Below are 13,767 nucleotides of genomic sequence, written 5' to 3'. Positions count from 1 at the left end.
CAAAATGTTAAAATTAAAGTATATTGTGTAGGTATATATTGTATAATAATGATGATAATAATAATATAATTATTATATAGGTATTAACAATAAGGAATGTTTTATTTTGGCGTTGATTAACATATTTTTCGATGCCTATAATAAACTTATATGGCTCTAAGTTATCAGTTTTTTTGATACATCTATCACATAACTGTAAGTACCCATCGCTGTCAGATTAAAAAAAAAAATAATAATGAAACTCGTCTCCAAATCACGGACAATGACCCGGTTGTCAAATTTTAAAATACGTCAATTAACTCGGCTAACGTCGACCTACGGAGAGCCCGCAGCATGGTGCGGCTAATCTCAAGAAAAGTTAATTTGCTTCGATGTTTCGTGCTCACGACAGACAGACGACTATAATATATAATACTATTATTACTATTATTATTATGACAAATCGATGTGACGTCCTCGAGCGTCACACGGCGTTATATTATTATCTCTCTGTCTGCAGCGTACAAACGTGACGCGTGCTTCCGCAACACCAACACTTGTTGGAGCCACTCTGGGTCAATATCAGAGTTAATTGACCCGTTATCGATTTCATGACGAAAACACTATCGGTAACGTTGTATAATCATAAACCGTCGGGTTTCTGTATCGTTCGGTGTTTTAATTGTGCAACAAGCTGAATGGCATCCTATAATGCCGATGATATCTAGTAGGCACCTTTTTAGAGTATCGATTTATAGATCGGAAAGTTATTGATCAGCAGCTATAAACGCGCTCACAGAGAACATTATAGCAAGCATGGCATAATGTTTTCGGGATTTAATTAATTTCTTTTTTTTTTAATAGGTCAATATTAATATTAGATGCCCGTTAATTCTTTTGGTGGAGGTCGTTTGATTTTTAATAACACGGCTTCCCCGATAGTTGTAGTCTTTTACACATGTGATAATAATATAATACCCTTCGGGCTACTACAGACAGCGCTGTTATTAGTATTATCGAATCGCCGAAACGCGTCTACTCGAACGTATAATATAATATTATGTCCGTATGTACCATGAATAACTGTTATTCGAAACATGACTTATAACATTAAATTTACCGGATGGGTATTCATGACATGTGCTAAGAATAATATAACTGTATTAAAATTGATTGTATATTATTAATATTTTAGATTTATATACAGCAGTTTTTTTGTATAAGCAATATACATTATTACGTAATATTTATAATTTATTAAATCCTCCACAGATTTAAAAGCAAAAAAAATGTTTAATAGAATAAACTATATTTTCTTTACATTTTTTTTATACATAACTTTATTTTCAAAATGTATACATTTTGTATCAAACTATTTTTATCAAAACAGTTTTAATTCGATAATCATATTTTCTAAACAATATAGAAACGGTCACAAGATTAAATTAAATTAATTAAGTATTCAAAAAAGCTTGAGGCAATAAAAGCCGAGTACCAATTTATAACTGTTGAGCAGTGGTGAGCCTATGGAGGGGGGTAGGGTTGCTTTGGAACTGAAGCCCACACCATTCCACATATAGAACTTATACTTAGAGATCAGTTATCATTACTTATCACTTAGAACTAAACGTATTCATTGTAGACCGTATAATACCAAAGAATAGATTACATTAGTTTTTTACTTCGAAGTTGTTCGTGATAAGTAATTAAAGAGCATTATTGTCAAAATAGTACCCACTATAAAATAATCGTAGAACCACCTCTGCTATCGAGTATAGTTATTATATTATAATTTGTATTTAAAAAATATTACGTTAAACATGTTTTATTACTACGTATATATTTTATACATTTCCTGATCTATTTCGTTGTTTAATTAGCATACCTATGATTCAATGTACATTGTGTACGTAAATATTATACTTAATCGCATAATGATGTAGCTTTCAACTAGACAAAAGAAACGATCATTGATTTTATTTTTGAGATACTATCATTGAAAGCAAAAAATAGTCAAAAGTTAAATGTAGAGAATGATTTTAGTCGGAAATGTAAAATACATAATACCTAATATAACGTAGCATATCCACTTGGCAAAATCATTCTTTTCGTAAAAAGTTACAAATGTTGTTTCAACAGTGTTTTTTTTTACTTATTTCAGAGTACAACAATGATATTTTTTTATTTCAGAGTTTTTATTGCTCTTTTTTAAGAACATTATTTTTTATTTATAGCAGTTTTCATCTAGGGGATACAATTAAAAAACAAAATTTTTATATTACCTTTAGTAGTATGCCATGATACGTGGCGTCGAACATATTGTGTTATAACTTTATTGTACCTACATAATAATATACTTTAGTGTCCGAAGAAATACTCATCATTAGTGACTCTCAGTGCACTCTTTGCTCTTAAAAACCAAGCCATTCAAGAAATATTATCACACTCGAGAAAAAAAATTGAATTTTTATGGGTCTTCCTCGCACTCTGGCACATTGGTAACGAACTAGCTGGTAAGGCAGCAAAAGGAAGCAGTAGTACCACCTAGCTTGGTAAGAACAAACAAAATAAAATTTCAGGATGTAGGTACTCATAAAAATCAACAGTCTAAAAGACTTTAACTAAAAGTCATTACACTAGCAAGACGTGTGGGAGGAGACTCAAAACATAAATAAACCTAAAGAAATCAAAACATCAATCGCCACTTGGAAATCCTCCTCTCCCTCATCTAGACATGAAAAAGTAGTTATCACAAGGACTAGGATTGGACACTCCTGTTTAATACGCTTGATCCTCACAACAAAAGATGACTATCTGCAAACTCTGTGACAATGAAACCTATGAAACATATCATATTAGATTTCCTAAGTTCAACAGCTCCAGACAAATTCATGGGAACCTATTCACTATGAAACAAGCACTAGAGAAGGATAACCCAGGAACTAACTTTAGTTTTTCACCGACATCGGTCTATCATCAAAATTAATTTCACACAATTGTTATTATCAATTCCTTAATAATGTTCAACATAATGTACTCTCCATAGAATTAAAATTATTGTAAGGATTGTAAAATAATGTGATTATATTTGTTAAACTTTTAGGCTAATGATTTTAGTTGTTAAGGCCTAATTAAGTGAATAATAATAATAAAATAATTTATTTAAGAATTATACTGTAGATTTGTAGTTAAATTTAAAAGTATTAAAAACATTGACTCAGTGTATAATCATATTTTCAAAGTTCATATCATTTTTCACTATAATATCACCATTATTCATTTTTGTCAACGATATTTGTATGATTTTATTCAATTTGCAACAGATGTTTTAATAAATGATGGTTTTACGAGTAAGTAATATTTCTAAAATATAATATTTTTTGTATTAATTTAATAACATAACGTCATAACGATGAAGAGTGATTTTAGATTCTGAGCGAAGCGATGAATGTATTGATTTTACAATGATGTGTGTTTTATTATTTCTATTTTTTGTGTCTGTGTAAGTAGTCGAAATAATGTTTCGATTTTCAACTTCAGTATTTTGTTTGGCGGGAAAGTGAATCTAGTTGGTGCATAGGGGAGATCAAAATTTAAAATTCCCAGTTGTTTTCCAAATTAGGAAAAGCGGGAATTTTTGCGCGAAACCGGTTTTCGACAAAATCGATTTTGATTTTTGGTGTAACTCTAAACTAAATGACCGTAAAAATATATACATATACATGAAAAGTTCATTTAATGTTAATTGTAGTATTTTCTGTATACAATATAATTTTAAAAATATTTTGACTATTATATTATCTAGTTATTGGCTTATGAAATTTTGGATACAAATGAATGTCGTTACAAAATTGTTGACTTGTTTTGAGCTGTTTACAGACATTTTCAGTTTCCAATTATTTTAGTTTTTTCTATAAATGTCAATAAAATGTATTTGTTGAGTCAAAAATATTGAAAATTTAATACAAGGTTCCTGATATATTTTTATGACATCAGTCGAAAATCATTCAAAATACATGTGTACAATTTTTTTTTTATAGGAATTTTAAGTAAACATTTTGACAACATTTATCAAAATGAAAATTCACAAATTATTTTGCAGGTTGTTAAAAATGTATAAAATGTTCAACTTTTATAGGTAAGGTTTGAACATGTAAAACAAGGTTCCACGTTAGTGGATTAGTGGTTAGTGGTTGTTCTGTAACAAAAAAACCTAAAAATAAACAAACAAAGTTTCTTTATATTTATTTTATGTTCGAATTTGGACGAAATCACATATTAAATAACCAAGAATAATGATTTAATTAATTTTGTTGTTATTTAAAAATATTATTCGTGGATACTTAAAACTTCAAGGCTATATTATTATATTTTATACCATCACACAATGACTTTTAAAATGCGATTTTATCGCCAAAAATAAATTTAACCTACTGTAGTACTAGTGCTTAAATGTCTAATAGTAAAATAAATTACTCTAATCATAATACATCATTAATTAATATAGGTACTAAGTAATATTATAGGCTGACAGACCGTTTTCGCTCAGAATCGTTTTTCGTATACAATCATTTGGGATCATTGAATTCAAATTTAACACCATTCATTACAGTGACCCACTTGGAATCTACTGTACAGCATATCGAAATCCACTTTCCTGCTTTTTAATTTTATGTTTTATTGTGATCATTGACTAGTGACTATCGTAGTGATTGTATAAGTATAAGACATTTTAAACATTACATGTTTTTTTTGCTTTCATGTATAATAAATTAATAAATAACATTGCTATTGTAAAATATAATTAACAGATGAATACATAGGGTCTGAATGAAAACACGAAATACCAGATATTACTAAGAATACTGAGAACCAGTTATGTTCTAGAATTTGGGTTACCAAACCAGTTTATGATGACTTAAAAATCTTTTTATACATTTTATCAAACATTCTTAGTATCTATGTTAATAAAAATAGGATAATGTATTTTACTATCTCTTGCTTTTATATGTAAATTTAGTATTAATTGTACTATACCATACAAAATGTTAAGTTGAAAACTATAACGGTCGAACGGGTTATTAACAAAAATATTAGTTGATTATGATAAATTGATAATCATAATTTATTGCCGAAATTAAATACTATATTTTTTAGACCGAAACAACTTCAAACCTATATAGTTGTATCACTCATATACCACTCAACAAAAAACCACTTTAGAAGACCATAATATACATATGAATACATTCTATTACGTAAGTCTTATAATGCGCACGCATCCTTTACAAATCATAGTTCAATAACACATATAATTACATAGGCCTATATTATAAATAATCGGTTAATAGAATTGTTTGATTTACCTAATGTAAAATATAATGTTACTTACTCAAAGTGATGGATAGAAAAAAAATGTATTATACTAAGTATGTTTAGGTACTCACTTATTTGGCAAATCGATGTAGTGGTTTCTTCTATATCTGTGATCAAAATGTGTTAGTAGGTTTTTAAATTATTTTTCACACAAACGAATGCGAATGCTAAAATTAACATATTGTTCCAAACTTCCAAATTCGCTTATAATAATATAATATCAAAACAATAATTACTCTGAACAACATTTCGGCTACTTATCAAAATAGTTAATTGTAGTTGGGTAATATTTATGTTGGTGTACAATAAACAACGGGTTGTTGTAACTTGTTGTTAATACTAGAACTCATATAGTAATATTTGTATGAGTATGAATACTTTATTTATTTTACCCACGAATAGCGTGCTATACCAGTTATATAACTGATAGGTATATCAACGTTACAGTAAAATATGTTAAATTTATATTAACGTTATTAACTAGCAATTAACGCTAATAGATAATAATGAATATTTTACAAGGTTTATAATGTTAATTACTAAGGATTTACGTTAATTTCAAATAATATTAGTTAATCATGTTATTTGTATTTAAATATTGTTATATTATTATTTATTTTCCGATGATAATGCAAACTATGACATTTCGAATTGCATAATTTCCTAACTACTCGATAGGTGAATTTATTTGTTTTACACTTCATCTCACCGTGACATCTTTGATAGTCTTATGTACTTATAAGACTACTACATCCTGCTGCTTCTTGAAGTGTTATCTCTTTTACTTTAGATAGTTCAAGCAGGGTTTTGAGATCAAGCCAAATTTCTTTGCATGGCACAAGTTGAGATCTCGTATACTTGTGTTTAAGAAAATCATTTTGGGTACATAATACAAATATAAATACATTAATACCAATAAAAAATGTAAATATCCAACAAATTATGTGCGATCTCTTCCAAACGTTTACTCGATAAAGCTCTAAGTAACACGAATTTCGTAAGATGGTCTTGATAATTTAAAATGAAGCGGAATCCATTAATATTTTGTTATTGCATATCAATTAAATCGATTTATCGATTTGAGCTCTTGCATTGGAAGTGCACAGGACTTGATGACTTTTTCTGGCAATGTATGTATGGATTTAAATATGCCACAATACCTGCGTGGTAGCCAATAGTGAAATATAGAATATGATATATTAGAACGGGGGTGCAAAGCGGTTTTTGAACAATAACGGATTTATTCTTAAACTATCTACCTGCACACACGCAGGACATACCAACCCGCCCATGATTGCGAACCTAACTTAAAATAATAATAACCTGGTAATAGATAACAAAAGAAAATATTTACTGTTAAAAAAAAGTATTTTGTAATTTAATATTTTAGTTGTTGTTATATTCTTAAATAAAATGTCAAATGACAAAATTAGTTTTTAGTGATAACATTGTTGAAATGGCAATTAAATAAAATAAACATAAATGTTATATTATTGCAACAAAGAACTATTGTAATCAACATATTAAGGAATTCATTTGTTGATGTCAAGACTAAATTACTGTAAAATTATAAAAACCACGTGAGGATTGTTTTAGTAACAAACAAACAAACAAATAATTAATAAACAAATTAACAAGTAGTATATTTCCAATATAATATGAAGCTGCAATTCATAAGTACATATTTTAGTTTATTTACATTGGACAACATTTTCAATTAAAAATTAAATTAATATTATTTGATCATTTCCACATAGCATATCAATATATAAAAAACATTCAAACATAATATTAAAACATATTGAAAATGTGATACATTTCCAGAAAATATTTTCTGGTATGTCAAATTTCAAAATAATTAAAAACAACCGTTAGTTATATTTTGGAGAAGTCGAATGTTTAATATTTTTTTTATAATTTTGATAAAACTGATGTAATTAAAAAAAAATTAAAACACGTTTAAACCCGTATTGTTTAGTAATTACTGCAATACAAACCAAATTATTTTATTGTAGACTATGCATAAGTACATTTTTATCTTAATTCTTTAAACAAGAAATATATAGTGTGGGTTCAGATATATAACCATGTACATTTTGGAATCAGGACACAAAAACAAGGAAATACGAAAAAGGTGGTCTAGAGAGTTTTGTTTAAACATTGGTGTAAAAAGATTTAGTATTCGATTTAAAAGAAATAAAAATCGATTTCTTTCCTTAACTTTATTAATTACATTTTATTTTTAAAACAATAGTAAATTTAAAACTAATCGAGTTCGAAATTACATAAAAACAATTCCACTGTAAAATCACGGAGAAATGTTTTACTACATAAATTGTGTTAAAAACTTTATGTACCAACGCTAAGATTTTTCCAGACTAGCCAATTTCATTTCACTAACATACAGTATAATTACTAGAGAATATAATTTGAAAGTAAAGTTGAGTTCTAAAATCCCATTTTCAAATTTGTAATAAGTTTTTTTTTTAGACGGGGTATTATTTTTGTGCTTTTCCATACAGTGATCTCTATTTCTTGAAGTGTTTTGAAACATGCCGTAGGATGAAACAGTTTTCGGCTGGCGGAAGTGGACCTGGGACGCGTTAGTCGAGAACCAAAATCTGTTATAGATCAGCTGTGACGTGACCTTGAAAATCGTAGTTCTGGATTCTCATGTCATATTATATGATGTACCTACGTTTATTAAACACTCTCGTATTTGGTTTTAAAGTGATCTTATGACTTTGATATCTAAAAAAAGTTAATGTATCTGTTGAATGTCAAGTAAATTTCAGAAAATTTTTTTATTTATTTATATTATGCTCTGTTCTTGTCTTGTGATAGAATTAAATTCATACTCAATTAATTTTACAAAACTATTTGAGTTATAAGTTATAACCCAGCCGAGCATCTCAAATATGATTTTATTCAAACAGCTATGGTCATAAGAAATGTACGCCTCCCCAGTGAAATATTTGGATTGTAATAATTTTGATACTTACTTGAAGACTTTAGGCATATTATATTAAATTAATGCAATTCAATGGTCCTTTTTTACTATTTAACGATAATTTGGATTAATGGGTTGTATAATATTATGTACGAACGGATATGACTAGTAATTCACGTCGATTAAAAGTGGGGGAGGGGCGTCAACTTTAATTCCTTCGGGGCTTATCCAAGTGTGGGCAATTTCGTATATCATTAAGCTTCTGTTAAACACGTTTAAGATTAAGACTATTTATAATTTATACATTAAATTTAGTTCGTCTTCTATGGAACTGATTATTTAACGTTTTTTTTTTACTAAATAATTTGTTTTTAACCAATCGGATTACACATAAAAAGCCATACCTAAATACACTTAATTTGTATATGTCGTAACTAAAAAATAAATTTAGGTAACAGTTGACAATGATGAAAAATGTCAAATTACTAGTTTTCAATTCATTTTAGGTTTTAAATAATATAATAGGCTAGATTGTTTGTTGAATTTCTGTTTGATATTTCAAGTGTAACATAATTTTTAGCATAAATATTTGAGCACCATGTACATTCAAATAGCTTATACAGAAAATTATTTGCAATCGATTAAAATTTGTTAACAATTCAAAAACAGATTTATTGGAGATTCGATATTTTATTTTATGATAAAAAATACCAATAAAAATGCAAAAAGTGCAAAAAATGACGAATCAAAACATCTGCTGTTCTTAATGAATTACGTGAATTATTGTCGTCAACAAAGCATCGAATATAAAATGCCCGTTGTGCGGGAATTCATATTTTATCAATACGATTTCAAGAATAAGAGAAGTAATAACTTTTTTTTTGTTCCATGGCGCAAAGTCAGAAAACTACAAATCATGATAAAATTGAGTCTCGATCTTGACATTTTTAGAAACGTTGTGATTCGATGATTCTTGTGTGTTTTTTGATAAAATAAACCGATTGTGATCCGCATTAAACAATCGACTAAAATCAAAATCAAGATTTATACAAGTGTTAGTTAGGTATCATTTTGTAAGCTGTAAGGAGGCTAGTGAAATAAGGCATTAAAATGTTGCCATTTGTTTTCGAATTTGTCTGGTAATGTCGGTTAATTGCGTTGCCGGGGTTCATCACTTCGCAGTGAATTTAAACGTTTGACCCCTGTTCATGAATCGAAAAACGTTGTTCTTATTTTGTGCGTTCGTTATGTGTAGTTGGCACCGAAGTCAGCAGGTGCCATATGGTACAATTTTTGAGGATAAAATTTGTTGGAATTGCTCTTCGTCGGGGTTTTTATAATATAATATTGTTTTCCTATGTACGCGTATCTATGACTTGTCATGTGGTAACTTGATTACAAACATAATATTATCTAAGTGTACAATATGCACATAAATATCTATCGTGAGAGTTGGAACACCTTTTTCGAAAATTAAACACTTTTCCTTGCGTGGTATAACTTTCTATGTATATACCTATTATATATAATGTGTAATGTACAAATATTACATTTATTTATTATTTCAAATATTCAGAACCCTTTGTCATTATGAGATTTACATTTTAATCGCACCGGTGGTGGTGCCTACGCATGAAAAAAAAACCGATTGAAAGAAAATATTATTACGTACACACATTACTTTATAAAACGTACATTATTATACTCTCAGCGCGTGTACCGGAGGTATGTAATTTAAATACCACGCAAGCACGTGTGTGTCTTAGCGCATACCGCGTATGCAGGATGTTATCTCAAAACAGCGATTTATATATTATTATTTAGGTGCCTACGCTGCTCCTGTCGTTCCCATTCCCCGCCCTTCGGCCTGCGTTTACTCACCCCTCTACCACCACCCACCCACAAACACACAAACACAAACACACACACACATATACATACACACACACACAATCACTAGTGTCTCCGATAACAGAAAAAAAAATAATACAAAACCATCGATTATTTATACACACGTCACCGAATATGACGACGTCATCGTTCATGCCATTTTTTATGATGAAAATAATAAAAAAATAATAACGATATAATATAGTATTATTGTATACGTATATAATATACATATATAATATACATATATATATATATGCATATAAGTATTACGAGTGAGAAGTCACCGAGACCGAGGGCCGAGCACACCGCCGCTTCTCGAGATTTACGTGACCGCTACTACGAGCATGGCTGCAGCGGCGATCAGTGCGTAACCAAGGTTCAGCAGCGGGTTCGTGTTGTTGGTCTGCTTGGACGACCCGTTGTCGGACAGCACGCTGCTGGCCAGTACGATGGCCGCTCCGCTCTTGGCACCACCCGTCGCCGCCGTCCTGGTCACGGCGTTCGTGTCCACCGAGCAGCCCTGGAGTCGGCAAAAATATAAAACAAAAACATAAAAACTGCGTTTGGGTATTTGGTGCTAAGGCACATTTTTTTTTATGAATTCAGACGGTTTTTCAAAAATCAATAATTTATAATTTTTTTTTTTTTTAATTTTCCTTTTAAACGCTCATCTCGGTTCCGTTAACGTTTTATATACGTAAACGTCGATTTGATTGACGAACCAATAACACCATAAAATGTAAACATTTAAATGGAAAACTTTAATATGGGTTGTAGTAGGCATAGTTGAGTCCCGACAGTTGAGTGCAATAAACAATTATGTAAAAATGCTTGAAAAATATCAGTAGGTAATAGGTATATTGTAAGTATAATATGTTGATTCTTTTCAAAATAATAATAAAAAAAATAAAGATTCTTTTCACTGCTAAAAAAAATCACAACGAATATAATTTAAAGTAGGTCGGGTTCACAACACTGCAGCATTAAGCATAATTAAAAAAAATCATCTTTGTCAGTACCATAGTATTGTAAGTTTTATATTTTTCTGAATGTTGACTGATAATTTAAATGTTGTGTATTGTAGTTGAATAGTATTTTCAACATTTGATGTTAGTTATTCTAATGCACAGACGGTCTTAAGCTATTGAACTTTAAATTTGCTTTATTTTCTAAGTATTAAATAGTATGATATAATTTAGTAGATTTATAGTGCAGTGATTGAATAGTTGTTATTCTATTTGAGCTATTAATAATATAATATTTGTTCAGTTACCATGCAATGTATGTATATTAAATCTTTCAGAACACGAAACGAGGTTTTCTGTTTATAACATTGTATACCTAATGAAATACTTAGATAAACATAGAAGGTAAAAAATTCAATATGTAACGTAATATAAAATATAATGTAAGTACCTATAAATAATAAGTAAGTACTTAAAAGTTAAAATATTCATGTACCTATAGTAAAACACATCATTTTTTAGGAGAGTAAATTCGATATTTACACACTTATCGAATTATATAATAAAGCTAAGTATAATATAATATGAAAACTCCGGAAGAGAAAACAATATACTAGAACAAGCAAAAATGAACAACAAAATAATAAATTGTTAAAAAAAAATTAGATTTATATGAACTAATTTAGTAATATATTTAAAAAAAAAAATTGTAAAAAGAAAAAAATAAGTATAACATTATTATTAAAAATTGTAATATGGGATATGGACTGGTATCTAACAGGTTAGCCTACTTTATTTTCCTTTTTTCTTGTATTAAAGTTAAGTGAGATAACGTGAAAACACAGTTCGCCACCCTCTATAGAAAAGAAAAACTAGAACAATAATCGGACTTCCAAACACCTCGCACGAAACTATTGTCGGAAAATCGCACGCGTTCAATATATTAAAACACACCAACAATACATTTTGCAAAAGATCGGCGAACTAGCTTACACGCGGAGTAGGGTTGAAATTCCGGGCCGCAACACAAATGAGACGCGTAGGTACAATAATAACGATTATTTTCAAGACGAATAATTCGTAATTACTGTGAAGCGTTTATGTCGAGTTTTTAGCGGTGCAACAAAATGCTGGACCAAGTTAAATACATGCATAATATTGTGTATTATTATATAGATAACACCACCATTGGGGTTGTTACAGAAATGAATAACATTTATCTGTTAACAGCGAACTTGGAGCACCTTTTCAATTGAGGTTGAAATACGCGCTACTCGTTTATTTGACCGTGTAGGTAGCTCACCCGTTTTAATTCACCACTCCAGGGACCCTCGGTCGAATTTTGTAAAATATGACTAAGGTTAGGTGGACAGTGCAGATGTGGACTGTACGGTTCACATGATACGTTTTGTGACGCATAAAATCATTTTTAATCATCCAACGCAAGAAAATCCCACAGCACTGTTAAAATGTCGAATCTCGAATGATATCCGACGGCAGTAGTATCTAGTTATTATATCGCTCACTATTATTATTGTTATTATTATCATTCTGCATTTTTACCTATAGGATAGATAGCAACGTTTTTGATTAGTTATTTCTCTCAGCGAAAATACCGAATTTAGATTAATGAATAATGAGTAAACTTTTAGTTTGTCGAAAATAAGTTTAACAACATCTCCCGCCTGTAAATTTCGAAGCGATCTCTTTGTATAATTAAAAGCACCTTTCTTGTTTGAAAACAATTTACTGTAGATCAATAGTTTAATATATTTTAATTTATTAAGTTATTATTTATAGATAGTATTTTCATTATTCACATTATATTATTGTATGTCATATAAATACTGACAATTATTGTTATTGCTCAAAATTACTTAAAATAGCTAAGTAAATTAATAAATCATGTTTGAACTTCAACTCTGTAAAATATAATATTCCATCTAGTAATGGTAAAATAATTTATTAATAATTTTATTTAACTAGGGGAAAGGTAAAAGTGTAAAACTTACCTACCTACATAATATATTTGTATTATTCAATGGCAACAAATCATTCCATAATCTTGTACAATTTCAATGAATAATTTTCTATATTAAAGTAATATTATATCTTATAATAAGATAATTTCGTATAACTGTAAATATCAATAAATTAGATGAATTTGCCAGGAAAACTTAAAAAAAAAAAGAAAACTTCATTATGATTATTATGATCCCTATTGTTTTGGGCCATTAGGTTATGATTTATAATATAAAAACAAACAACCTACCTACGCGATTCCGTAGATACTTATACATGATATATATATAGTATTCCTATCTAGTATGTAAGTCTTAAATCCATATTTAATAAAATAGCCAATGTTTTAGAATATTTCGTTTGTCGATAAACCAAGCTTCATCATATAAACTATTGTTCATTGATTGTTTTATGTTACACAATTTTAAGCGTGACACTGTTACACTTTAATTTAAATACCAATGGTTTGTATTTTGTAGGTAATTTCTCATTATTATTTGCGATATAATAAGTGAGAAATGTCTACAAATCGTGTATAGTTTAACAGCAGAAAAGCGGGCAAGCATTTAACGTCCTGCCATA

At 29.1% G+C, this 13,767-nt stretch overlaps 1 protein-coding gene across 2 annotated transcripts in view; it reads right to left on the bottom strand.

Annotated features, from left to right (window-relative positions):
* Nucleotides 1-7,886: 7,886 nt before the first annotated feature.
* Nucleotides 7,887-13,767, bottom strand: part of LOC111027938 (alkaline phosphatase-like) — a 248,615-nt gene continuing 242,734 nt past the window's right edge. For both annotated transcript variants that reach the window (XM_022306441.1, XM_022306442.1), the window contains exon 10: nt 7,887-10,718. In XM_022306441.1, the coding sequence (XP_022162133.1) occupies nt 10,521-10,718 (198 nt within the window). In that variant the 3' untranslated portion in view covers nt 7,887-10,520. The remainder of the gene's footprint in view (nt 10,719-13,767) is intronic.

The sequence above is a fragment of the Myzus persicae genome, unplaced genomic scaffold (genome assembly GCF_001856785.1).
Source record: "Myzus persicae strain clone G006 unplaced genomic scaffold, MPER_G0061.0, whole genome shotgun sequence".
NCBI lineage: Eukaryota > Metazoa > Arthropoda > Insecta > Hemiptera > Aphididae > Myzus > Myzus persicae.
The sequence above is the reverse complement of the archived record's forward strand: the minus strand, read 5'-3'. Positions and strand labels throughout refer to the sequence as shown.